This window comes from Tiliqua scincoides, chromosome 8 (assembly GCF_035046505.1).
Source record: "Tiliqua scincoides isolate rTilSci1 chromosome 8, rTilSci1.hap2, whole genome shotgun sequence".
In the NCBI taxonomy this organism is placed as follows: Eukaryota; Metazoa; Chordata; class Lepidosauria; order Squamata; family Scincidae; genus Tiliqua; species Tiliqua scincoides.
This window is the reverse complement of record NC_089828.1, coordinates 40,708,731-40,734,878: the sequence shown is the minus strand read 5'-3', so window position 1 is coordinate 40,734,878 and position 26,148 is coordinate 40,708,731. Positions and strand designations below refer to the sequence as shown.

General features: G+C 47.1%; 1 protein-coding gene across 1 annotated transcript; it reads left to right on the top strand.

Annotated features, from left to right (window-relative positions):
* The first annotated feature begins 6,416 nt into the window (after positions 1–6,416).
* Positions 6,417–19,682, top strand: EEF2 (eukaryotic translation elongation factor 2). The gene is made up of 15 exons (XM_066634865.1): positions 6,417–6,540; positions 8,397–8,611; positions 9,646–9,827; positions 10,034–10,245; positions 11,192–11,370; positions 12,146–12,251; positions 12,780–12,893; positions 14,306–14,444; positions 14,566–14,761; positions 15,548–15,806; positions 16,095–16,202; positions 16,807–17,160; positions 17,530–17,712; positions 17,814–17,946; positions 18,745–19,682. The coding sequence occupies exons 1-15, from the start codon at positions 6,538–6,540 to the stop codon at positions 18,936–18,938; spliced, it is 2,577 nt and encodes an 858-aa protein (XP_066490962.1). The 5' UTR covers positions 6,417–6,537; the 3' UTR covers positions 18,939–19,682.
* Positions 19,683–26,148: the final 6,466 nt, after the last annotated feature.

Below are 26,148 nucleotides of genomic sequence, written 5' to 3'. Positions count from 1 at the left end.
AATACCAGAACCAGGGGACATCCACTAAAATTGAGTGTTGGGCGGGTTAGGACAGACAAAATAAAATATTTCTTTACTCAGCGCATGGTCGGTCTGTGGAACTCCTTGCCACAGGATGTGGTGCTGGCGTCTAGCCTAGACACCTTTAAAAGGGGATTGGACGAGTTTCTGGAGGAAAAATCCATTATGGGGTACAAGCCATGATGTGTATTGCGCAACCTCCTGATTTTAGGAATGGGTTAAGTCAGAATGCCAGATGTAGGGGAGAGCACCAGGATGAGGTCTCTTGTTATCTGGTGTGCTCCCTGGGGCATTTGGTGGGCCGCTGTGAGATACAGGAAGCTGGACTAGATGGGCCTATGGCCTGATCCAGTGGGGCTGTTCTTATGTTCTTATGTTCTTATCTAGTTCAGCAATTCTGGTAGCCAGTTTCTGATAGCTAGTAGCCAGTTAGATGGGATTGGGAAATCCACAATCAGAGCATGAAGGCACTAGCCTTCTCTGTCATCCTCTGCCCCCGCCCAGCGACTGTTATAAAATGTTAATGGCTGCTGATTCACTTATCAATGAGGCTTTCTCTGATGGATCAGAACAGTTTTGCCTACTATTCTGCTTCTAACAGCAGCCAGCCAGATACCTGCCTCTAAGAAATGATTAAGCAGGTAAGTGATGGATTTCCTCTTATTGGTACCCACTCTCTGGTACACAGAGGTTTACTGCCCTTGTTACCTGGAGGCTTGGTTTAACCTTAAATTATTAGTTGACCAATCCTCCTTCCATTTGAATCTTAGCAAAATATCTCATTAACCCAGAAGTTTGGTCATCTTGCGTGTATAGCATTGTTCTACATTCAACCTTACATGTGCCCAGGGCCACTGAAAGGATTAATGGGTTAGTTTCAAACTAAACAGCATTTATGTCTCCTGCCTCTGGCTGCCTGGCCTGTCAGAATGAAACTTAGCCCTGTCTAATTTCTGTGAATGTTCAGCTACAGCATTTAGTGGTAGAACTCCTTTAGTTTTGCTTCCAACTTCTCCAGTTTTCGGGCTGCAGACACTGTTGTAGCTGGTGCAGGATCTGCTTTAAGAACGCTGGTTCCAGCCTGCTGCCAGATGCCTCTTATCTCATCCCACATCCCCTAAGTTCAGGTCCAACTGCATGTTTTAAGATGCTCCCTGTTTCGTAGTTACTGGGGAAATCGTATAATCAATAGGAGGTGTGAGGGAACTTCTGTAGCAGAGTTTTTCAACTTGTGTCTAGAGTACTGCTTTCTGGAAAGTACCACTGCCTCCAGGGTTGTGTGTGGGAGCTTTCAATTTGCCACTAAGTGGTTCTTTCAGCAATAGAGAATACTTCCCACACATTACTTGACTTCTGGTGTCTCCACCGTTCTGCACCACCACCACCCCAGCACTGAGTTGAACCTCTTCTGAAGGATCTGGGCTGCTGCACTGCCATCTTCTTTTCTGGTTGGATTAGGCCAGGCAGAGCAGTGGTACTATCCGTGGTAGTAGTGGCACTTTCCACACAAGTACATGACCAAGCGTCACCCTCCATTCTGTGAAGCACTGTTCTAGAGTGTATGCGTGTACACAGCATACCCTGTTGCATAACCCCCAGTCTTAAGGGTAGGGTTTTCCCTTGGTTTTTTTCTTCCTCTCATTTAAGTGGCCTCCCAATCACAAAGATTCAAACCTGCAATCATGTACCTAGCCCCTAATCCTAGCTTTTGTTTGGTCACAGAATGTGACAGAATGTTGACAACTGCCTTCTATTTATGCTGATAATGTATAATTTATTATATTAAATATAATTATAATTCTATTTATGCTGTATATGCCACCCAGCTTTCATCAGTCAACATCTCAGGTGAGGCACAGTGCCATTCTGTCCTAGACAAAAAAGATGCACACTCTAAGGAGAAGGGACTGAAGAGTGTGCCCTTAGATGACTGGCTGTCTACTCCTAGTAGTTGAGATGTGAGATGGGATGAAGAGAGCCACAACACCCCAGAGAATTGGAGCTGGGGTGGGGGGGGGAGGAAGGAAATTGGTCAACTATCTAGCAAGGCTATATGGCCAAAGAGATGGAAGCATCCTTACATTTAAAACTAATTTACATAAGCTGCCCTGAGCATCACCTCTGGTAATGCTCTGGCGAGGTAATTCTCTCCAGAGGAGCTGGTGTTCCTTCTGTAGGCACAGCCAAACCATCATAGTCTGCATTCTTGGATTTGCTCTTTGACTGGTTGATGATCATACCTTAACCAAATTGTCTCGTTATGATGGCAATCATGAAGAGAGGCATCCATGATCTGTCTCAAGCATCTCATTTGGAAGCTTGTTCATGTCTGATCTAAGCAGAGTCCATGTTTCTGATCCACAAAGGAGAATTGGTAAGAATAGTGTTTGAAAGAGGTGGATTTTGGTCTTGATGGTGATATTGGCCTTGCAGAAGCACCATTTGAGCAAGGCAAATGCTATTACTGCCTGGCCAATCCTGCTGCGGACTTCGGTGATGGATGCCACTTTTTTCTCCTTTACCGGTGATCCCAGGTATTGGAATTCTTGAACCTGCTCAACTTGGACCCCATCAAGGTGAATATTAGTCTGTGATCCATCTGTGGTTGTAATTTTGGTCTTATTGACATTGACCCTTGGGAGGTAGAATTTGGTGATTTGAACTATGTGATAAATGTCTGTGGCCTCTGCATCTGTGTTGGCAAATATGGCACTATTGTTTGAGAACATCAAGTTGGTCAGGAAGTTGTTTGTCACACTGAACTCCATGCCTGTCCTCATAAGAACATAAGAACAGCCCCACTGGATCAGGCCATAGGCCCATCTAGTTCAGCTTCCTGTATCTCACAGCAGCCCACCAAATGCCCCAGGGAGCACACCAGATAACAAGAGACCTCATCCTGGTGCCCTCCCCTACATCTGGCATTCTGACTTAACCCATTCCTAAAATCAGGAGGTTGCGCATACACATCATGGCTTGTACCCCATAATGGATTTTTCCTCCAGAAACTCGTCCAATCCCCTTTTAAAGGCGTCTAGGCTAGACGCCAGCACCACATCCTGTGGCAAGGAGTTCCACAGACCGACCATGCGCTGATTAAAGAAATATTTTCTTTTGTCTGTCCTAACCCGCCCAACACTCAATTTTAGTGGATGTCCCCTGGTTCTGGTATTATGTGAGAGTGTAAAGAGCATCTCCCTATCCTCTCTGTCCATCCCCTGCATAATTTTGTATGTCTCAATCATGTCCCCCCTCAAGCGTCTCTTTTCTAGACTGAAGAGGCCCAAACGCCGTAGCCTTTCCTCATAAGGAAGGTGCCCCAGCCCCGTAATCATCTTAGTCGCTCTCTTTTGCACCTTTTCCATTTCCACTATGTCTTTTTTGAGATGCGGCGACCAGAACTGGACACAATACTCCAGGTGTGGCCTTACCATCGATTTGTACAACGGCATTATAATACTAGCTGTTTTGTTCTCAATACCCTTCCTAATTATCCCAAGCATAGAATTGGCCTTCTTCACTGCCGCCGCACATTGGGTTGACACTTTCATCGACCTGTCCACCACCACTCCAAGATCTCTCTCCTGATCTGTCACAGACAGCTCAGAACCCATCAGCCTATATCTAAAGTTTTGATTTTTTGCCCCAATGTGCATGACTTTCCTTGTAATGGTATCAATCACAATATTGAAAAGCAGGAAAGTGAACCATCAGCTCCTTGGATTTACACCAACTAAACAGCAGGTGTAGATCCAAGGAGTTCCATGGTGGTGGTGAAGGTAAGTGAGCAAATATTTACTTAGCCTGAGGAGACCTTTCAAACTGCTCCCCTCCCACAGAAACTGTGCACTCAGTTGGCGCAGCTGCATTGGAGGAGGAGGTTTGGATAGGAAGACTGCCTATAATATTTTAATTGCTCCTAAGAAAAGCATGACCCTACTTTTGGTTGTGGGATTTTTTTTCCTGACAGGCCAATATGACTGGTTTCGAAGCACTGCCAGTACTGTCTGAAAATGCAAAATCCAGCCATTATCTGAATCTATTTGAAAGAATTGAAAATAAAGCCAGGGTTGTCTTCATCATATTGAAGCTGGAGGTAAATTTTAGAAAATATTGTATATTGGCAACCTTCAGTCTCGAAAGACTACGGTATCGCGCTCTGAATGGTGGTTCTGGCACAGCGTCTAGTGTGACTGAAAAGGCCAATCTGGGAGTGACAATCCCTTCCACACCGGGAGCAAGTGCAGTCTGTCCCTGGTCGGTCTCCCTGGCTATGGGCCTTCCTTCTTTGCCTCTTTGTCTCAGACTGCTGGCAAAGTATCTCTTCAAACTGGGAAAGGCCATGCTGCACAGCCTGCCTCCAAGCGGACCGCTCAGAGGCCAGGGTTTCCCACTTGTTGAGGTCCATCCCTAAGGCCTTCAGATCCCTCTTGCAGATGTCCTTGTATCGCAGCTGTGGTCTACCTGTAGGGCGCTTTCCTTGCACGAGTTCTCCATAGAGGAGATCCTTTGAGATCCGGCCATCATCCATTCTCACAACATGACCAAGCCAATGCAGGCGTCTCTGTTTCAGCAGTGCATACATGCTAGGGATTCCAGCACGTTCCAGGACTGTGTTGTTAGAAACTTTGTCCTGTCAGGTGATGCAGAGAATGCACCGGAGGCAGCGCATGTGGAAAGCGTTCAGTTTCCTCTCCTGTTGTGAGCGAAGAGTCCATGACTCGCTACAGTACAGAAGTGTACTCAGGACGCAAGCTCTGTAGACCTGGATCTTGGTATGTTCTGTCAGCTTCTTGTTGGCCCAGACTCTCTTTGTGAGTCTGGAAAGCGTGGTAGCTGCTTTACCGATGAGTTTGTTTAGCTCAGTATCATTTAGAAAATGCAGCTTTTCTAAGTGCCTAATCCCAGGGCTTAGGAGAGGGGGGTAAAGGGGGTAATTTGTACATGGGCCCAAGTCAAAAAGGGGGCCCAGGAGCCAAAGGAGGGAGACCAGAAATTTCCTGGGATCTTAAATTTTTCTATGTATTCAGACTTGTTGCCCGCATGGGATGCTGGGGACACTAACAGGAGCGTGGGGCTGCAGGTATTGGCAAGCCATATATGCTGGGCCATACATGACACTCCTTAACACAGTGTCAGATCTGGGAGGAAACCAACCTGCTACAGTAGCTCTTTGGCTTGTGGATCTGCTTGCCATGAGGGAGTGTTCCCTATTGTTTTGCCCTTCTCTGCCTCCGTTCTGCTTACCCGTCACCCCCCCCCCTTTGCAGAAGAAACTTAGTACCCCCTGATAAAATTCCTCCCAGTGGCCCTGCTAGGCCTATGCTCTACACCAGTGGTTCTCACACATTTAGCACAAGGACCCAGTTTTTAGAAAGAATCTGTCAGGACCCACCGACCCAAGTGACATCATCAAGCAGGAAATGTTTTTTAACAATTCTAGGCTACAATCTTGCCCACGCTTACCAAGGAGTAAGTCCCATTTACTATCATTGTTAAAAGAATATACATAGTAGCTTGTTAAAAGTTCAGGTCTGTAACATTTGCCCAAATGCAATTGCATACCATTGTAGCATCTAGTCTAATATATTAAAAATAAAATTGAATTGAATTCCTGAAATTGGCTAGTGGGTCCCAACCCACAGTTTGAAAAACACTGCTCTACACAGTTTTTTTCCTCCCTTTTTCATTTTTTTTAAGCATCTGGTGTTACTCAAGAACATGCATCAGTCATTGGGTCAATCAAAGTGTTGATTTACAGTCTGTTTTGGATATTTTTTTCCTAACTTGCATGAGTGTCTTCTCAAACCCCCTCCCCCCATTACATGCAGAACAATGTGATGTTGGAGAAGGTGGTAAAATGGGCTGCTACCACTTCAGGCATAGCTAGAGTATCGTAGTCTTTAAATTTTCTCCAGGGTGAAAAAACTCCATCCAAAGAAGGATGGTAGCTGAACACAGTGAGGGTTCAGTAAACACCCCCCCCCCCGCAAGTGTTTAATTTGCTGCTTTTTTTTTTGTTCCTTTTGAAAGGACTCTGCTGGGGAGGCTCTGCCTCACGTCCCGATGGCAGCACTGGACTCTGCTGGGGAGGCTCCGCCTCACCTGCCTCCCCACCCAAGAACAGACGCACGACAGTGCGCGAGATCCTCCCAGTGCCTACAGCCCGCGGCCTACGCAGACTGCTGTTCTTGCACGTAGTAGCCACGTGGTCTCCGCCCACACAGCAGAGTCACAAAACAACCCTCCCCACGAACATAGAGTCGACCTCTGCGGGGGAGAGAGAGGCACGCACTGCGTTCTGAGCGTGTAGGCCCACCCCCTTCCCTCCTCGCCCCGCCCCTGCAGGCTCTGTCCTATAAAAGAGCGCGCGGTTGACGTCAACCTCCTCTTCCGCCCGCTCGGCCCCTGCCAACGAGACAGGGCTGCCGGAGCCGCCGCCATTGTTGCCGGCCTATTCTTTTCCCCCCCCGCCCCTTGACAGTTCCTTTGGAGGATCCGCCGCCATCCGCCGCCATGGTGAGGCATCCGAGGCCGGGGTTAGCCTAGGGGGGAGACCGGGGTTGGGAGCGAAGTGCCAGGCAGGTTATGGCCGAGGCTGGAGCAGGGGAAGGGAGGCCAGGCTAGGCCTCTTCGCCAGGCCTCCGAGGCGGTGGCGGGAGGGAACCTGCTCGCTCGCATCTTCCTACAGAGCACAGGCCGCACAGTGCTTGCGCGCGCATCCACGCTGCTCTCATTCTTGCCGTGGGAATAGGCGGCTTCTTTGTGATGCGTGTCTTCCCTCTGGCCCGTTCTCACGACCCTTCTGAAAGCAGGGGCGGCTCCAGTGTTTGTGTTTTGGAGTGGGGGGGGGCATGAGTGCTACCTTAATTCCAGAGCCCGGGTCAACCAGGTGGATAGACCTGGGCTCCTGCCTGGATTTGGAGACCGGATCTACCTACTGGGTAGATCTGGGCTCCCATTCTGCCTCTTCTAAGCTGGTAGATCTGGGCGCTCTGCTGTGCTTGGGCTGCTTCTCATCCCGGCAGGCACCCCTCCTTGCCCACTGTGGGAGCACACACCCATGGCCCCCCTGTCTGAAAGAAAATCTTAACCTTGATTTTTAACCCTATTTTTGCTGCATGTGCGCAGTCTGATCTTTCAAACTGTTTTACCTTGGATAATCTAGTTTTTGTGGGCTGAAGAAAGAGGAGGGTGGGGTGGAAAGGGAAGATGGAGCAGTGTCTGTTTACTTTCTCTGTTCTTAGAAACATTTTAGAAACAATAAGTCTGTATCTTATTTTCTGTCCTGTAGTTTCTGTAATGGGGTTGTTACTTCCTAGATTCTTGTTTTTTTCTTAATTAAAGGAGGGAGTGACCTGGGTTGGGTTGTATGGCTCTTGCTGTTAATACTTCAACCTGGGGTGGGTGGGTGAGGATTTAAATATTGGGGTAAGGGCTCAAAATGAATGTTAAGGGAAATATTAGGGGTATACAGTGTGGTAGAAAGAGGTCGGGGACAGAAAGTCCTGGACAACTCTAGGGTGTTCTCTTGGCCAAAGGGAGGTACTGCAGTGCCACGCGGACTGGAATTTTTCTTCCCCCTGCATTAAAGCAGTCATCTTATGTAACCCTGCAGTCTTCAGGGAGAGGCAACCGGAAACCTCAGAAGCAGATTTTTTTTTTTCCTTGCTCAGAGGCCTTGTAGCCAGATGAAACTTGAATGTAAACTGGGTTTTATGAAGCCTCATGTTATAGCAGCTGGGTGGTTACTTGTTGAACAGAATATCTCAGCTATTTGCCTTGCATTTCACTCTTTATATTGCTTGCCATAAACATTCTGTTGGTGCTTCATGGTGCCTTTGTGCCAGTGGTGTTTGCTTTGAAATGACATCATTGACACCCAGATACATTGTGAAGCTAGTTGAGGTTTATAAACCCTGTCCCAGTGGTAATCTCTGTAGTGGTGTTTACATAGAACAAATAGCCTTGGGTATTCTTGTAGCATAATAATTTTTAGTTATGTGGGATCCTGTCTGAATTGTTCAGAAAGTCTTTACATCCAAGACTGCATTGGGCTTGGGCCAATTCTGATGTGTCCGGGAGTGGGCCCAGCTTGGGTGTCTTGGAGTTTTGTGATCAGAAGCTTGCCCCCTTAAGCTTGTGTGTTCCTCCCATTCCCTTCCATGGTCTAAAGAACCATAGCCCTGATGCAGATTGCTGTGGTTTCCGTGCCTAGTGTGAAGGTAGACTCCATATATCATGACAGATGTCTGAATTTACCCCTGTGTTCCCTTTGTTTTGAAAAATAGTAAGGAATAGACAGAATTTTGACTATGTTTAACATTGTGTGGTGCATGTCTGTGTCTCAATATACTGCCCCTTCTCTCTTCAAGGTGAACTTCACTGTAGATCAGATCCGGGCCATCATGGACAAAAAGGCCAACGTCCGAAATATGTCTGTTATTGCCCATGTGGATCATGGGAAATCCACCCTAACAGACTCATTGGTTTGCAAAGCTGGAATCATTGCCTCGGCCCGTGCTGGAGAAACCCGCTTCACTGACACGAGAAAAGACGAGCAGGAGAGATGCATCACCATCAAGTCCACGTAAGTCCTCTTCTGAATCTGCACTCAGTTTGTCTACCACCAGAGAAGGAATTCTCAACCATGGCACAGTCCAGGGATGTAATCAACTCCTCGGCAAATGCCTATGATTTCAACTGAAGAGATTCAAGTGTGATAGACTCTCTTGTTTATATTAATAGGACTTGGGGCTGCTAAAGATTGGCTGCATTAAACCCCAGATATTTGTTGTGTGCTCAGATCCAATATCAGAAAGCTATTAAACCCTTTTGAACAGTAAGAGGCATGGGGCAGTGTGAAGCTAGCAAAACCTGTACTCCCAGTTGCTCCTTAGTGTGTGGGGGTAGTGGTGATTCGTTTGAGGGGACATTCTCTTCCCTAGAATTCATATCCAGGAATTGGCGGGAAGAACATTGTGTGCTTGTCCTGGCCTAGAAAGATAGAGCTGCCCATGGCTTGGTGGTTAGGGAAGAATTTCTCAAGTTGAAAAGACAATGGGGTTCTCCACCCACATAACTACCCACTTGGAGATCCATCAATGGCTCTTAAATAGGCAATTTGTGTGGGCTGTAGCAGAACCATGCAGTGCAGATCCTCTGAGCAAATGCCTTCTCCAGGCACAGTTGACTAAGGGCCCAATCCTGTCCAACTTTCCAGTACTGGGGTAGCCGCAATGTAACCCCAAGATAAGAGAATAAATGTTCCCATACCTTGACGAGGCCTCTGTGACTGCCTCCCCACTACAGGATAGAGCACACACCCCATTGGAATGCCTGCACCAGCACTGGAAAATTGGCTAGGATTTGGCCCTAACTAAGCTGCTACCTGTGTATTCAGCCTAATACTAATATTTGAGCACTAGAAGTATTGAGTGGTTTGCAGTTGCGAAGTAGTTGGCATGCCATTTGGGAGTGAGGAAGTGCACCTCTGGGCTGCAAGTTGAGGATGCTCCTTGATAAAAGGCCCACATTGATACCTGTGTTATCAGAAGCAGTGGGAAATACGTTGTGGGGGAGTAATTGAAGATTGAAACTTGATGTGTTTTTCTACTTCTCCAGGGCAATTTCTCTGTTTTACGAGCTTTCGGAGAATGACTTGGCATTCATCAAGCAAAACAAAGATGGTTGTGGCTTCCTCATTAACTTGATTGACTCCCCAGGCCATGTGGATTTCTCCTCAGAGGTCACGGCTGCTCTGCGTGTCACAGATGGAGCATTGGTGGTTGTGGATTGTGTCTCTGGTGAGATTCCCACCTTGGTTTGGGTTTCAGCACTGTAGGCTTTTGCTGGCAGTGCTAAGGGGCCTTGTGCTGTAAAGTGGAAAGGGGAACCATGCAAGCCCTGCTCGTTGCAATCTTCCCCAACTTTCGGTTGCAGTGGGTTTTGGAGGTGGTAGCACAGCTGTCTAATGATCTCTGATTAACTGAGTCCTGCTTCTCTACCACAGGGGTGTGTGTCCAAACCGAAACTGTCCTCCGCCAGGCCATTGCTGAAAGGATCAAGCCTGTCCTGATGATGAACAAGATGGACCGGGCTCTGTTGGAGCTGCAGCTTCAGCCAGAAGAGCTATACCAGACCTTCCAGCGCATTGTGGAGAACGTGAACGTCATCATTTCCACATATGGGGAAGGCGAGAGTGGCCCCATGGGCAACATTATGGTAACTGTGACACATGGCATCATCCTTGTGATTTCTCCTAGTAAGGTCTTCCCTTAAGGAAACACAGTTGACTTGCTGGGGGTGGGGGACTGGGTTGCTGTCCTACTTTAGAATGAAGTGGATGTTTACTTGACTCTTGCAATTAAAAGGGTTTTGGGTAGGAGGGCTGGCAAAGATCATCTGGCAGCAGTTCTCAGTAGTAGACAGTACTGGGCATGATGGCCCAACGGCTTATGGAAGGCAGAATGATACCTGTTGGAAATGCCCACTGACAGGACCATGTTGCAAATCACTTTTTGAAATGGTCCCTTCTAAAAGTGACCTGTTCTGCCTCAGAGGTTACTGTTCAGGAAATGCAAGTCTAAGGCTCCCTTGAGCATGCTGCACTAGCTGCCTGATTTTCTGATTTGAGGCCTGTGAGGTTCTAGTCTTGTTTCTTAACTTTCTCCTGGCCAGCAGGGGATAGCTTGGAGAGAGCTTTGATACTGCTGACCTAAGCACACTTGTGACAAACTTTGTATGCATTCAGCTAAGATCAGTTCCTTGAGCAATTGGAAGTCTTCTTTTGAAACTCTGATGGGTGATCCAGGCTGTCAATCAAGGACAGTCCATCAAATCTTTAGTTGCCAAATGTTGGCTGCCTTTAGCTTATTTGCAAGAAAATCCTTGCTTGCTTAAAGTATCATGGGTTCTTTTTCTTCTCGATGCAGGGGAACGTAATAAAATGGTGCCGTGCTTCATTACCTTGCATGATTGACTGCCCACATCGGTGTTCTGAGCTCTAATCTCTGAACTGTTAGATAACAAGCACACACTTCAAGTGTAGGAATCTGTATGCCATGAGAGCAGTTAGGAAGTAATAAGTGATGAAAGCTGGGAAGGGATGATAGCTATACATGGTATAAACCTGTACTGAAAGTTTTATGCTTGCCCCCTTGCATTTCAGATTGATCCAGTTCTGGGTACTGTTGGCTTTGGTTCTGGTCTGCATGGCTGGGCTTTCACTCTGAAGCAGTTTGCTGAGATGTATGTGGCCAAATTTGCAGCAAAAGGTGAAGGGCAGTTGAACGCGGCTGACCGTGCCAAGAAAGTGGAGGATATGATGAAGAAGCTGTGGGGAGATAGGTGAGTGACTTTTTGATTCTCAGAGATTGAGCTTTGCTTAGGCATCTGGTATGCAGGTGAGCAGAGAAACCTCTCCAGTTTGTCCTGTTATCCTGCCAGCTTAGAGAAAATGGGAAAATGTATTTTTGAACATCCCAATATTTTTCTGGAGCAGTGTACTCAGCACAGAAGGTTGTCTCTTCGTTCTAGCCAATCTCTTCCTGAATGACAGTAATACTTTGATTTATTGGCCAGCTATTTTCAACCTTAAGTGAATACAGTTTTTAAATCTTGAATTATATTTAATATTTGAAAGGCTTTCACAAGCCAGGCACACAGTGGATCAAAAATAAGAAAAATAGTGCAACTGAGCTAAATATTGGAGCACTGAACCTCTTTATTTTGAGCCAGTTGTTGCCACTTGTGTGCTGGGCATTGGATTAAAGCAACCCAGACATCTTAGAGTTTAGCTTCAGTTAAGGTTCTCTGAAAAAAAGGTATCTGAATTGGTTTTTAGATATCAAAGCACAGGTGCACAAATTCTAATGTGTGGAAGTGCCAATCAAGGCAAAGCGCAATAGGAAGGCTGTGTGTACACTTACACAGCTCTGCCTCTTTACAGTTCTGCCTCTCAGCAAGACTTTTTAAGAGCAGTTGACCACAACTGTGATGAAGATTAGTGTTGCAAAATTGGTGTTTCCCTGGCAGTATACTAGGCATTTTAAGCAGAATTGTGAGCAACTTTGAGAATGTATCAGGCTAGGCATTGGATGAAGCTTCTGTTTGCCCTTTGCAGATATTTTGATCCAGCCACAGGCAAATTTAGCAAGTCTGCCACCAGCCCAGATGGAAAGAAACTGCCCAGGACTTTCTGCCAGTTGATCCTGGACCCTATTTTCAAGGTAACACACTTGCTCTCCTCCCCCATTTTCTCCAAGGAGCTCTCAGTGGTTCTTGTAATATATGTTCTAATACACATAATGTGTGTATGATGATTGGAAAAAATTTCTTCACTTTGACCTGACATGCTGTTATGTTTGAAGAGATTTTTAAAGGTCTGACACAAGCATGGTTGATTATGCCAAGTATCTAGACTTTATGCTTCTCTACCTAAAGTATTTGTGCAAGTTTCATTGCTGTTAAACCAACCTGCCTTGTTCCTTTGATGGCTTTGGGAGAATTTTCACTCTGTCTTCTCTGGCAGTTCAGGGCTGTATGTCCAGTGTTAACAAAGGGTATTCTTGCTAATAGAACAGCTGGTCCTCCACTCTTTGACCACAGAATTCTATGTAATTGCAAATAGGCTCAAGCAGGTTGATGAATGAGGCCTCTCTGAGCTCCCCCAATCTTTGCTAAAGACAAGACATAATCCACTTTGACTTTAAGGGTGTGTCCAGTCTAAACTAATTTCTGTGGCTTCTTTTTAAAAGGTGTTTGATGCAATCATGAACTTCAAGAAGGAGGAAGCTGCCAAACTTATAGAGAAACTGGAGATTAAACTGGACAGTGATGATAAAGACAAAGAAGGCAAACCCTTGCTGAAGGTAAGACTGGCTGCTTGGAGGTAACTGGCTTGTTACCTGCTCTAGACTTGCTGAAGCCTCTACAGCAGTGATACACAACATAGGCTAATTAGTGGGCAGCATCGGTGGGCTTTATTTCTGGGTCAAAATATTAAAATTGGATATGTCCATTAACCCTGACCACCATGGCAGAATTTAGCAACTGCAGGAGGGGGGTAGACAAAAAACTATATCTTCCAAGCCACTTGTAGAGCTCTTAGGGTGACCCCTGATGCCTGATGCAAGGTTGTCCATCATCCTAGCATTGCAGGCGTGCTGGGCTTCTGAGTATTTTCAATGCAATACATTGTCACATGAATGGGTTATTGTAGAGGTTCCCAAACTGGGGTGTCATGATACTCCAGCCAGAGAAGCCCTGTTTTTGCCCCCTAAGGGGTGGGGTGATGGCGAAGGCAGTACTGTGATCACCAGGATCACACTGCTGCCGGGGACAAAGTGTTTTTTTTTTTCTTCACTTACTAGTGGCAGTGCTGGCCTTTGGGGAGGGGGTTGCAGGACTACCCAAGTCTCAGAATATTTAAAAACGATGATCATGACCCCCTTCCAGGAAGATATTCTGAGACTTGGGTATCCCTGCAGTGGTGTCTGTGGGCTCCCCTCACCCCCTCCAGAAGGCTGGCAGTGCAGCTAGTAAGGGGCTGGGCTGTTACTGGGCTGGGGCACCTTCCTTATGAGGAAAGGCTACAGCGTTTGGGCCTCTTCAACCTAGAAAAGAGGCGCCTGAGGGGAGACATGATTGAGACATACAAAATTATGCATGAGATGGACAGAGTGGATAGGGAGATGCTCTTTACACTCTCACATAACACCAGAACCAGGGGACATCCACTAAAATTGAGTGTTGGGCGGGTTAGGACATACAAAAGAAAATATTTCTTTACTCAGCGTGTGGTTGGTCTGTGGAATCCTTGCCACAGGATGTGGTGATGATGTCTGGCCTGGATGCCTTTAAAAGGGGATTGGACAAGTTTCTGGAGAAAAATCCATTACGGGTTACAAGCCATGATGTGTATGTGCAACCTCCTGATTTTAGAAATGGGCTATGTCAGAATGCCTGATGCAAGGGAGGGCACCAGGATGAGGTCTCTTGTTATCTGGTGTGCTCCCTGGGGCATTTGGTGGGCCGCTGTGAGATACAGGAAGCTGGACTAGATGGGCCTATGGCCTGATCCAGTGGGGCTGTTCTTATGTTCTTAAGGAAAAAAGCCCTGTGTCCCTGGCAGTGGTACTGTCCTGGTGATCATGCCACTGTCCCTCTCTTAGCTCCCTCCCCAACAAAGACAGTGATTCGCAAACTCCTGAAGAGTTTGGGAACTGCTGTGTCATTGGGTCATAAGTTAACTAAAGACTGAATCACTTGTGTTTCTCTGCAGGCTGTGATGAGGCGCTGGCTTCCTGCTGGGGAGGCTCTGCTCCAAATGATCACGATTCACCTGCCCTCCCCTGTTACAGCCCAGAAGTACCGCTGTGAGCTGCTGTATGAAGGACCCCCCGATGATGAGGCGGCTATGGGTATGTGGTATTTTTGTGCCCATACTCAGGGCACAGGCCTGGTGGGAGCCTGTGCTTGCCCTGTAGAAGGGGGCATGTTCTGATGTTTTGAAACTCCATCTAACAAACCTGTCCTTTCTAGGTATAAAGAACTGTGACCCCAAGGGCCCCCTGATGATGTACATCTCCAAGATGGTACCTACCTCTGACAAAGGCCGCTTCTATGCCTTTGGGCGTGTCTTCTCTGGTGTGGTATCCACAGGTCTGAAAGTCAGAATAATGGGACCAAACTATACACCAGGCAAGAAGGAAGATCTCTACCTGAAGCCAATCCAAAGGTTGGTCTGAAGCAGTTGGGTTATGTCTTCTGTTCCCCTCCCCCCTTCTGATCTCAAAATAGCTTAAACGGCTGTGGTAGGCTATTGGTGATGACATGGAAGCCCTCCTATTGGCTCCCTTTACCCAAGGTGACATGCAATAGAAGCTTAAATCTTAAAATGAAGCAGTAAACTAAGTACTCAGCTCTGAATTTGAGAGTGACTGTAGTTTGACTTATAGGAGTCTGGCAAGTTCAATTCCTAGCATCCTTACTTAGTCAGATGATCTCTGTTAACAGGGCTAGGAACACCTCCCTCTCTACCAGAGGCTTTGAGATGCTGTTTCCAACTGAAACTCCATTGTTAGGCTAGTTGGATTTGTAACTCACTTCTTAGATTTATATTTGGGGTGGGTGGTAGACTGTCACAGGGTGATTTTGCCACATGTCACATGGTGGGGACAGATGGGAAAAGTCTCTAAAAATGCTTTTCGTAGTGCATACACCAAAATGGAGAAGATTTTTCATATACTGACTGAATTCATCATACCTAAGGAATGATTCCATCTCTGGCTCTGAGCACTTGCTGTAGAATACCTGGTGGAAGATCTTCTATGTCCAAACATTGGGCTTTTTAGAACATTCACAATGTTCTGAGAGGAATGCTGTCTGCTAGTTGTGCCTAGTGCTTATAAGAGCATCCATCTACCACTTAAATTGGGGTTTTTTGCCCCGGAAGATGTTCCCACAACTGCCCTGGTTGCTTGCAGCCTTGCTTACGGATTTATTCTGTCTCCCGCTTTTCCAGGACCATTCTTATGATGGGTCGCTCTGTGGAGCCCATTGAGGACGTGCCTTGTGGGAACATTGTGGGTCTGGTTGGTGTTGACCAGTTCCTGGTGAAGACTGGCACCATCACAACTTTTGAGCATGCACACAACATGCGTGTCATGAAATTCAGCGTCAGCCCTGTGGTGCGTGTTGCTGTTGAAGCCAAGAACCCAGCTGACTTGCCCAAGTTGGTGGAGGGCCTGAAGAGGTTGGCCAAGTCAGACCCCATGGTGCAGGTGAGCAGATGTGCCCAGCAGCATCAATTACTTCTCAGCATGCATAGACACAAGCACAGCTGGTGCATGCAACTAACCTTTGTGGTGACCATAGTAATGCTACACATACAGTACAATCTGCAGGTAAAACAGGCACTTGCTGGATGTATAGCCTGCTGTGTTTCAAAGCATTATGGCAGATAAGATTATCAGAACAAGCAGTGGTTTTGTCCCCCATATTTGAGACTGGGAAAGGGCATTCTTGCAGTCAAGGTTTGTGCACCTGCTCTAATCTCTCCTTTCTTTCAGTGCATCATTGAGGAGTCTGGAGAGCACATCATAGCTGGTGCTGGAGAATTGCATTTGGAGATCTGCCTGAAGGATCTTGAAGAGGACCACGCCTGCATTCCAATTAAGGTAAGCTGCACTAGGTCTCCCCCCAGGCTCTGGTGGGATGATGCATCCACTTGGCTGCTAGAAATGGAGGAGCCCATATGGGCATTGCTCTTTAATTATGATGGTATCTGATGAGATTGACAGAAGGCTGTGGATTTCAAATTCTTGGTGAGGTAGCTTTCCTGGGGAAAATTATTTCCCCATTGACAATATGGGATTATATGACCATGCTTTTTACCAGGTGTTGGTAACTGCTAGAAGGATTGCTGGGATAAAGTTGCCTAGTATGTGATGGCAGCTGTCAAACTACTATGAGAAATAGATTAAACAAAGGCTCTTGTGAGCTGAGAATGTTCTGTGTCTGTATGATGTCCTATTCTGAGCTGATACCTGGATCAGGTGACTAGATTAATTTGAAATGCTGAATACTAGATGGTTTTGATTTCTACTCTTGTCTTCCTTTTATCCATTGTTTGCTAAAGGGGGGGGGCGTATTTGGTGGAACAGTCTAGGGTGATGGGCAGATTGCTACTTCTCTCTTATAACAAGTGTAATAGTGAGAGCTGTATCACACTGCATTGCATCAGCTTTGAAGCAGCTGAGAACTAATACTTTGGTCTGGCAGAAATCGGACCCAGTGGTGTCCTACCGGGAGACGGTCAGTGCGGCGTCCAATGTGCTGTGCCTTTCAAAGTCCCCCAACAAACACAATCGATTGTACATGAAAGCCCGTCCCTTCCCAGACGGCCTAGCTGAGGACATCGACAAAGGTGACGTTTCAGCCCGTCAGGAGCTGAAGCAGCGTGCCCGCTACCTGGCTGAGAAGTATGAATGGGATGTGGCTGAAGCCCGCAAGATCTGGTGCTTTGGCCCCGATGGCACTGGCCCAAATATCCTGATGGACATCACCAAGGGGGTGCAGTACCTCAATGAGATCAAGGACAGCGTGGTGGCTGGCTTCCAGTGGGCCACAAAGGAGGTAAGTGTAATTGGCCCTTCTCACTTATTGCTGCCAGGCAACAGCCAGTCTCTGTTGAACAAGGAAGTGCAGCCCTTTGTGCCAGGTCTAATGTCCTGTGCAAGTGCAGCCAGTAGGCTGGGGGCAAGGAGGGAGACATCCTAGGCTTGTGACCTAGATGTCATGTCTAAACCAGCATCTATCCGTGGTCATGGCCAAAAACTATGTTATGTTGAAGATTCCTTTACTAAAGTCTGGGTCTGTTTTCTTCTGTTTGAGATGAACCCAAATGGCACTTTAACCATGTTGCCAGCTACCTTGAGTTCTACACAGACAACAGGAAAACTCTCTTGTGATCTGATGGTTCCTTTGAAACTTTCTCCTCATCAGGGTGCCCTTTGCGAAGAGAACATGCGTGCGATCCGCTTTGACGTGCACGATGTGACCCTGCATGCTGATGCCATCCACCGTGGAGGTGGCCAGATCATCCCTACCGCCAGGAGGTGCTTCTATGCCTGTGTGCTCACAGCCGAGCCTCGCCTTATGGAGCCCATTTACCTTGTGGAGATCCAGGTGCGTGTCTGTCCAAAACAGGGAAGGCCTGCATACTGCAGGGGGAAGCTGGATTAGTCTCTGCTTCAGCCCCATCACACTGTTCTCCTTTCTCTTTCTAGTGTCCAGAACAGGTTGTGGGTGGCATCTATGGTGTGCTGACCAGGAAACGGGGCCATGTCTTTGAAGAGTCCCAGGTGGCTGGCACTCCCATGTTTGTAGTCAAGGCCTATCTCCCTGTCAATGAGTCTTTTGGTAAGTGTGAGTCTTAAGGGGTTCCAAAACAGCCCTAGTTGTCTTGTACTGGTCAGCAGCTGTGCATTGGAAGCTTCAGAATTTTGCTTGTGATTGCACACATTAACTGATAACTTTTACGTGCCATTTTTAATTTGACCACGTTTCTGTGAGTTGTAGCTAGGGGAGGATTCTATGTGCAACCAAGCTGTTTCTGCCATGGGGGAACTGAGGTATTGACTCCACTGTCCCCATTTAGATCCCTGAAGTACTATCCCTGAAGTACTATCTCCATTATCCCCAAATGGTTTGCCCGATTTAAAGGATGAATGAGACTTATTTATGACTGACAGTAGATAACTGGTTTTTTGGGGGGGGGGGGAGAGGATTGAAGTGTACCAGGATCTTAGGTTCCTGGTAGTAGTGGCTATTAGTTTTTTTAATAATGGCTGGCTGCCTCTTGCTAGAGAATGCATTTTTAACTGCTGAAGACCAAATCATTGTGAGACTGGAGAAAAGGGTTTGTTCCACTTCAGAGGAATGGTGCCTGGGTTTGGGCCTAAAACAAACATTGAGAAAGTTATGTAAACGAGACCCACATGAAAGGTCCATCTGTCTGGCATACTATCCATTCCTTGGAAATGGCAACAAAGCGGCACTCTACTTGTAAATGGGGGGGGGATAGGTGGCAAGATGCAACAGGTAGTTGTGCAGCGCTAAACTGAAACCCCTGAGATGTTATTCCTGCCTGGTGGTTCACCTGTCTCTTTTTTGTTTCTCTCTCGGGGAAAAAGTGTTAAGGTGTTTATCTTTCCACAGGTTTCACAGCTGACTTGCGATCTCACACGGGGGGCCAGGCTTTTCCCCAGTGTGTGTTTGACCACTGGCAGATCCTGCCTGGAGACCCCTTTGACAACAACACTCGTCCCAGCCAGGTGGTTGCTGAGACACGCAAGCGCAAAGGGCTGAAGGAAGGCATCCCAGCACTAGATAACTTCCTGGACAAATTGTAAAATCAAAATCCAATACCAGATCTAAAAATAAATTTATGAAATCACAGTTTGTGGGACTCCAAATCAAACTAAACTTGCATAGTGTCTTTGTTGCGGCAGGTGCTTTTTACAGAAGGCAATGGCCGCTTCCTTGGGTTAAGTCATGAAGCAGATTTTAAAAGGGCCGTGTCTCTGTTCAGCCTCAGAGGTTTCTTGTGTCTCCACATGAACCAGAGAACCATCTCACTCAGTGCCATTGTAATTATTAAAAAACAAAACATGTCCATTTGATGCACTGAAAGGAAAGGTTGCCCGCCTCCATATTTATTTGACACATGGAAGCAAATGAGAAATTGGGTTTTCTTCCTAGTAGGAGTTCCCTCTCTTGGATGGAGGTGCAAGCAGCCTTCACCTTTCTGAAATTCATTCTGTTCTCAAGAATGGTGGTTTGAGCATGGAGGGATGATCTGGGGCATTGTCCAAGTTGGAAATAAGAAAGGGTGAGGCTTTTTTGTTGGGCAAAAACTAGATGGCCTGGAGCCTCTACACTGAGTGTCATTGTGCAAATCAATGTATTAGTACTACTGGAAAAATAAATTTAATAAGATTGATCAGATTTCCTTTTTGTGTTGGGTGTTGTCTTGGGTGTGTTAAGGTTCCAACAGTGCTTAAGAGAACCAGTTTTTTCAAAATGGCACCAAACACTCAAGCATTACCAGTCTCTCTTTACAAGGATACAGAAATAAAGGGTACACTGTTGTGGAATTGATGACTCGGTGTTTTCTGTATAATGCATATAGTGCTGACTTTCAAAAAGTCAATGTGAATGGAACCTGTTCTTTCAGTATGTAAACTTCCATCCATGACAGGAGCTGAAAGTGACTGAATTGTGACTGGCTTTAATTTTGTGAACAGCTGTTTCAAAGACTTTAAGTATTACTTGGGGCCAGTGTTCTGAGTGTGGTTAGCATGGGAAATTGGAGGTTGACTTAGGTGTTCTGTATTTGCCCCTTAATGTGGCTTTAACAGAATATACACTGCTCAAAACAATAAAGGGAACACTCAAACAACACAATGTCACTCCAAGTCAATCACAGTTCTGTGAAATCAAACTGTCCACCTAGGAAGCCACACCGATTGACAATCAAGTTCACATGCTGTTGCACAAATGGAGTAGACAACAGGTGGAAATCATAGGCAAGTAACAAGACACCCCCAATAAAGGAGTGGTTCTGCAAGTGGTGACCACAGTCCACTTTGCAGTCCCTATGCTTTCTGGCTGATGTTTGGGTGACCTTTGAATGCTGCTAGTGGCAGCATGAGGCGGAGTCTGCAACCCACACAAGTGGCTCAGGTAGTGCAGCTCATCCAGGATGGCACATCAATGCGAGCTGTGGCAAGAAGGTCTGCTGTGTCTGTCATTGTAGTGTCCAGAGCATGGAGGCGCTACCAGGAGACAGGCCAGTACACCAGGAGACGTGGAGGAGGCCGTAGGAGGGCAACAACCCAGCATCAGGACCGCTACCTCCGCCTTCGTGCCAGGAGGAACAGGAGCACTGCCAGATCCCTGCAAAATGACCTCCAGCAGGCCACAAATGTGCATGTGTCTGCTCAAACAGTCAGAAACAGGCTCCATGAGGGTGGTATGAGGGCCCGACCGTCCACAGGTGGGGGTTGTGCTGACAGCCCGACACTGTGCAGGACATTTGGCATTTGCCAGAGAACACCAAGATTGGCAACCTCGCCACTGGCGCCCTGTGCTCTTCACAGATGAAAGCAGGTTCACACTGAGCACATGTGACAGACGTGACAGTGTCTGGAGACGGCAGGGAGAACGTTCTGCTGCCTGCAACATCTTCCAGCATGACCGGTTTGGCAGTGGGTCAGTAATGGTGTGGGGTGGCATTTCTTTGGGGGGCTGCACAGCCCTCCATGTGCTCGCCAGAGGTAGCCTGACTGCCATTAGGTACCAAGATGAGATCCTCAGACCCCTTGTGAGACCATATGCTGGTGCGGTTGGCCCTGGGTTCCTCCTAATGCAGGACAATGCTAGACCTTATGTGGCTGGAGTGTGTCAGCAGTTCCTGCAAGATGAAGGCATTGATGCTATGGACTGGCCTGCCCGTTCCCCAGACCTGAATCCAATTGAGCACATCTGGGACATCATGTCTCGCTCCATCCACCAGCACCACGTTGCACCACAGACTGTCCAGGAGTTGGCGGATGCTTTAGTCCAGGTCTGGGAGGCGATCCCTCAGGAGACTATCCACCACCTCATCAGGAGCATGCCCAGGCGTTGGGAGGTCATACAGGCACGTGGAGGCCACACACACTACTGAGCCTCATTTTGACTTGCTTTATGGACATTACATTGAAGTTGGATCAGCCTGTAGTGTGTTTTTCCACTTCAATTTTGAGTATGACACCAAACCCAGACCTCCATGGGTTGATAAATATGATTTCCATTGATGATTGTTGTGTGATTTTGTTGTCAGCACATTCAACTACGTCAGGAACAAAGTATTTAATAGGAATATTTCGTTCATTCAGATCTTGGATGTGTTGTTTATGTGTTCCCTTTATTGTTTTGAGCAGTGTAGTATATTCCATAGGCATTTGACGTGGCCAAAATGGGACCAAATTGTCATTCCTATATGGCTCCATGTTAACTTTTTTCAACAATTGTCTCTGCTCATACCTTATAAGATTGGTTGTAATTATGACGCCTCCCTTGGGCCTGTAGTTCAATGGTGCATGAGCCAGCTTGATACAAACAGAATTCTTACCAACTAGTATACACCATGGATATACAGCTATTCAAGGCATTAGAGGTAGAATTAAGGGCTGCTAAAGAGTTGGTGAAGTGCGCTAAGAGGCTAAGCTGCAAATGCGAGATTCAGGTGCCCTCTTGCTCACCTTCAGTTCCCTACATATAAAAGGAGAATAACTGCCAGATTAGTGTATCTGAACCATTCAATAAACAAAAGAAGCATTGTACAAATGTTTAGTTTTGGAGTGAGGATCTGTTATAGGTTAAACTAAAGCAAATCTTATGTCAGGGATGTAACTTATATTTTGCCTGTGCTTCATTGGCTAATTTCTCAGCTTTGTGAGATGAAAATGCCACTACCCACTTCTTCAATGCATGAAAACACTCATGAGGGTTTCCTTATCCCTACTTGTCACCCTCCAGCAGTCCAGGACGCTGCATAGGCTAGGCAAGTACTTTTTGAAGGAATGCTTGGGTGGGGGCTTTATTTAACCACTTTTCACCGCCTCTCTAGACGCCCATCTTTTGCTTCTGTAGTGAACAGAGTTTTGGAGCTGAGCTTGAGCCAGGCAGCATGTGAAGATTGGTGGGTTGTGCCCCTTAGGCAAGCTAACTCTAGTCTGACCTCACCTCTTCTAGAGACAGGTGAGAGTGTCACGAGGTTCTGGATTTGTGCAGTAGTGAATGAGGACTACAACTTTTAAGGCCCAGAGTCTATGGTACTATCACTATGCATGGAGTACAAAGGGACCTCTTAGGCTTACAATCTGTAGATGTACAAAATACATGCATGAAGTGCTAAAATGAGGGTTTTTCAATACAGGTTAGAAGAAAATATTACAAATGGGGAAGAAAGTCTAGCACCTTGGCTTATTATGATGAACACAGCCCTACATCCCCATCCTAATCTCCAGATACGGCAATGTAGCTATGGCATAGAAATTTCTGGGGCTGGCCCAGTATAGCTTTACCAGGACAGCCCTAGTTCTGTGTGCTGTTAGTGCAATGGCTGAATAGGATTGAGCCGTGAGAGTTGTAAGAGCTGGGAACTGTTCAGATGATCCGCTCAGTACAGTAGTAGGAATAGTGGTGCCATCAACAAGGGCAGAAAGAACTGTTGAACTGGGCCATCTCCCTCCCATTCTACTGTCTCCTTGCCACCACTATCCTCACCTTTCAGATGAGCAGAGCAAATACAAGTACATTATCGAGCGGATATCTGCTTTTACAACATTATTGTGAACTTTGGAAACCTTGGTTGAAAAGTAACCCTTTATTTATTAACTAAATAAAGTAACAAGTATTCATAATTGCGCTTATTTGGAACCCAAGGCAGCAACTTCCCCCTGCTAACTTGAAGGAAAGATACTTGCAATGATCTCCTTCATTATCCATTCCAAAGCATCACTATAGATAAAGGAGTATCTTATGGGCTCACTTCAGTTAAAAATGGGACCATGAATGTGAAATACACTTAAGAAATCCAAAGTGTGGGACCAAAGTTCATCGCTCCCCTGCACATTGTCCTTTACGTATGTCACCTAGGCCCAGCCCAGGAGGCCAGGAATCACCCTGGAGCAGGGGTCTCCTCAGGGGTAAGGGCCTCCTCAGGAGTAGAACCTGAGCACTATCAGGACTGGGATCCCAGGCAAGTCACTTCCCTGGGAGTAGGCCCTAGTGCCTCCTGGGAGCAGTCAGCAGCCACGTGGGTAGAAGGGGTGGGGCTGGACCAGAACAAGGCTAGCCTCATAAGGAGGCTGGACGGCCTAGGGAGAGGTTGCTCCTCTCCAGTCGGGAGGGATCGCAGAGGAGGCCAGAGGGGGTAGCCACCCCGGCATTATTCAGCCGACAGAGTCTTCAAGGGGAACTTGGCTCGCCTCAGCCCTGGAGAGAAGGGCCGAAGGCTGGGAACCACCCAATGCTGGACCCACCTGGGGCCCAGGGGTGAAAACCGGAGAGGCGAGGCCGCTGCCCCAAGGACCCCATCTCAACTACCCCCATTGGAGGCCAGCCTATCAAGGGGCAAGACCGGAGGTACAGGGGGGCCTCCAGAGGACAGCTAAGCTGACCCCCGACAACGCTACGGCAGCCACTGGGAACCCCTATCCCTTTCCGACAGGCACCGGTTGGGGAACCCTGCCGGAACCCGCAAGGGGTCGGGAAGGAGTGGGGAATGCGCATATTGTTCGCCGACGCCGCGTGTCTCTGTAAAGCAAAGGGGCCTATGACGTAACAGGCCCCATGAATGTCAAGAGTTTAACCAGAGTAAATCATCTGTATATATCTGCCGTATCTGCCTGCCGTCCTTCTTTCTGCTGACGACCTGTGCGCATCGTCCGGGTAAGCCCCCCATGCTCGGGCACACCCAAAGGGACAGGGTCTCCGCCCGCCATGGACATCACAACGTGCCACCCCTTTTATGGAATCAGAGCAGGACCTGTGAGAGGAATTTTATCAGGGGATAAAATTTGTACTAGAGGGTACAAAATTTCTTTGGGGTTCCCTCCCAGGGGTAAAACAGTGGGGGAGAGGGAGGTAATGGGGATTGGTAGAACTAGCAAGGAGGGGGCAAAACAGCCAGAAAAATATTCAGAGCCCAGGTGTACTGGGCTTCCCAATGCAGACTTGCTCATGTGGCATCAGCAGCTTAGTATGGTAATATGGAAAACCGAATACACTCTTAACTTGAGGGTAAAAAGTCTTCACTCTTAACTCTTGAGGGTGAAAAGAGTCCAGTCTCTCCAGAGTGCATGGAAGCTGCTTAAAACAACAGTAACAACAGGCCCAGCAGAGGTGTATACTGCAAAGAAAGAAGGGTTCTACTAAATCCAGGAGGGTGCCCGCATGGCTAACCAGGCAAGTTAGAGAGGCTGTGAAGGGCAAGGAAGCTTCCTTCTGTAAATGGAAGTCTTGCCCTAATGAGGAGAATAGAAAGGAACATAAACTGTGGCAAAAGAAATGTAAGAAGGTGATACGGGAGGCCAAGCGAGACTATGAGGAATGCATGGCCAGCAACATTAAGGGGAATAATAAAAGCTTCTTCAAATATGTTAGAAGCAGGAAACCCGCCAGAGAAGAGGTTGGCCCTCTGGATGGTGAGGGAGGGAAAGGGGAGATAAAAGGAGACTTAGAGATGGCAGAGAAATTAAATGAGTTCTTTGCATCTGTCTTCACGGCAGAAGACCTCGGGCAGATACCGTTGCCCAAACGGCCCCTCCTGACCAAGGAGTTAAGTCAGATAGAGGTTAAAAGAGAAGATGTTTCAGACCTCATTGATAAATTAAAGATCAATAAGTCACAGGGCCCTGATGGCATCCACCCAAGAGTTATTAAGGAATTGAAGAATGAAGTTGCAGATCTTTTGACTAAGGTATGGAACTTGTCCCTCAAAACGGCCATGGTGCCAGAAGATTGGAGGATAGCAAATGTCACACCTATTTTTAAAAAGGGAAAGAGGGGGGACCCGGGAAACTATAGGCCGGTCAGCCTAACATCCATACCGGGTAAGATGGTGGAATGCCTCATCAAAGATAGAATCTCAAAACACATAGACGAACAGGCCTTGCTGAGGGAGAGTCAGCATGGCTTCTGTAAGGGTAAGTCTTGCCTCACGAACCTTACAGAATTCTTTGAAAAGGTCAACAGGCATGTGGATGTGGGAGAACCCGTGGACATTAGATATCTGGACTTTCAGAAGGCGTTTAACATGGTCCCTCACCAAAGGCTACTGAAAAAACTCCACAGTCAGGGAATTAGAGGACAGGTCCTCTCATGGATTGAGAACTGGTTGGAGGCCAGGAAGCAGAGAGTGGGTGTCAATGGGCAATTTTCACAATGGAGAGAGGTGAAAAGCGGTGTGCCCCAAAGATCTGTCCTGGGACCGGTGCTTTTCAATCTCTTCATAAATGACCTGGAGACAGGGTTGAGCAGTGAAGTGGCTAAGTTTGCAGACGACACCAAACTGTTCCGAGTGGTGAAGACCAGAAATGATTGTGAGGAGCTCCAGAAGGATCTCTCCAGACTGGCAGAATGGGCAGCAAAATGGCAGATGCGCTTCAGTGTCAGTAAGTGTAAAGTCATGCACATTGGGGCAAAAAATCAAAACTTTAGATATAGGCTGATAGGTTCTGAGTTGTCTGTGACAGATCAGGAGACAGATCTTGGGGTGGTGGTGGACAGGTCGATGAAAGTGTCGACCCAATGTGCGGCGGCAGTGAAGAAGGCCAATTCTATGCTTGGGATCATTAGGAAGGGTATTGAGAACAAAATGGCTAGTATTATAATACCGTTGTACAGATCTATGGTAAGGCCACACCTGGAGTATTGTGTCCAGTTCTGGTCGCCGCATCTCAAAAAAGACATAGTGGAAATGGAAAAGGTGCAAAAGAGAGCGACTAAGATGATTACGGGGCTGGGGCACCTTCCTTATGAGGAAAGGCTACGGTGTTTGGGCCTCTTCAG

Bases quoted from the DNA above. Each gene is read 5' to 3' on its own strand.
- EEF2 (XM_066634865.1), top strand. The intron at 14,445-14,565 runs GTATGTGGTATT...TGTCCTTTCTAG, and splicing joins CGATGATGAGGCGGCTATGG to GTATAAAGAACTGTGACCCC. The intron at 15,807-16,094 runs GTGAGCAGATGT...CCTTTCTTTCAG, and splicing joins AGTCAGACCCCATGGTGCAG to TGCATCATTGAGGAGTCTGG.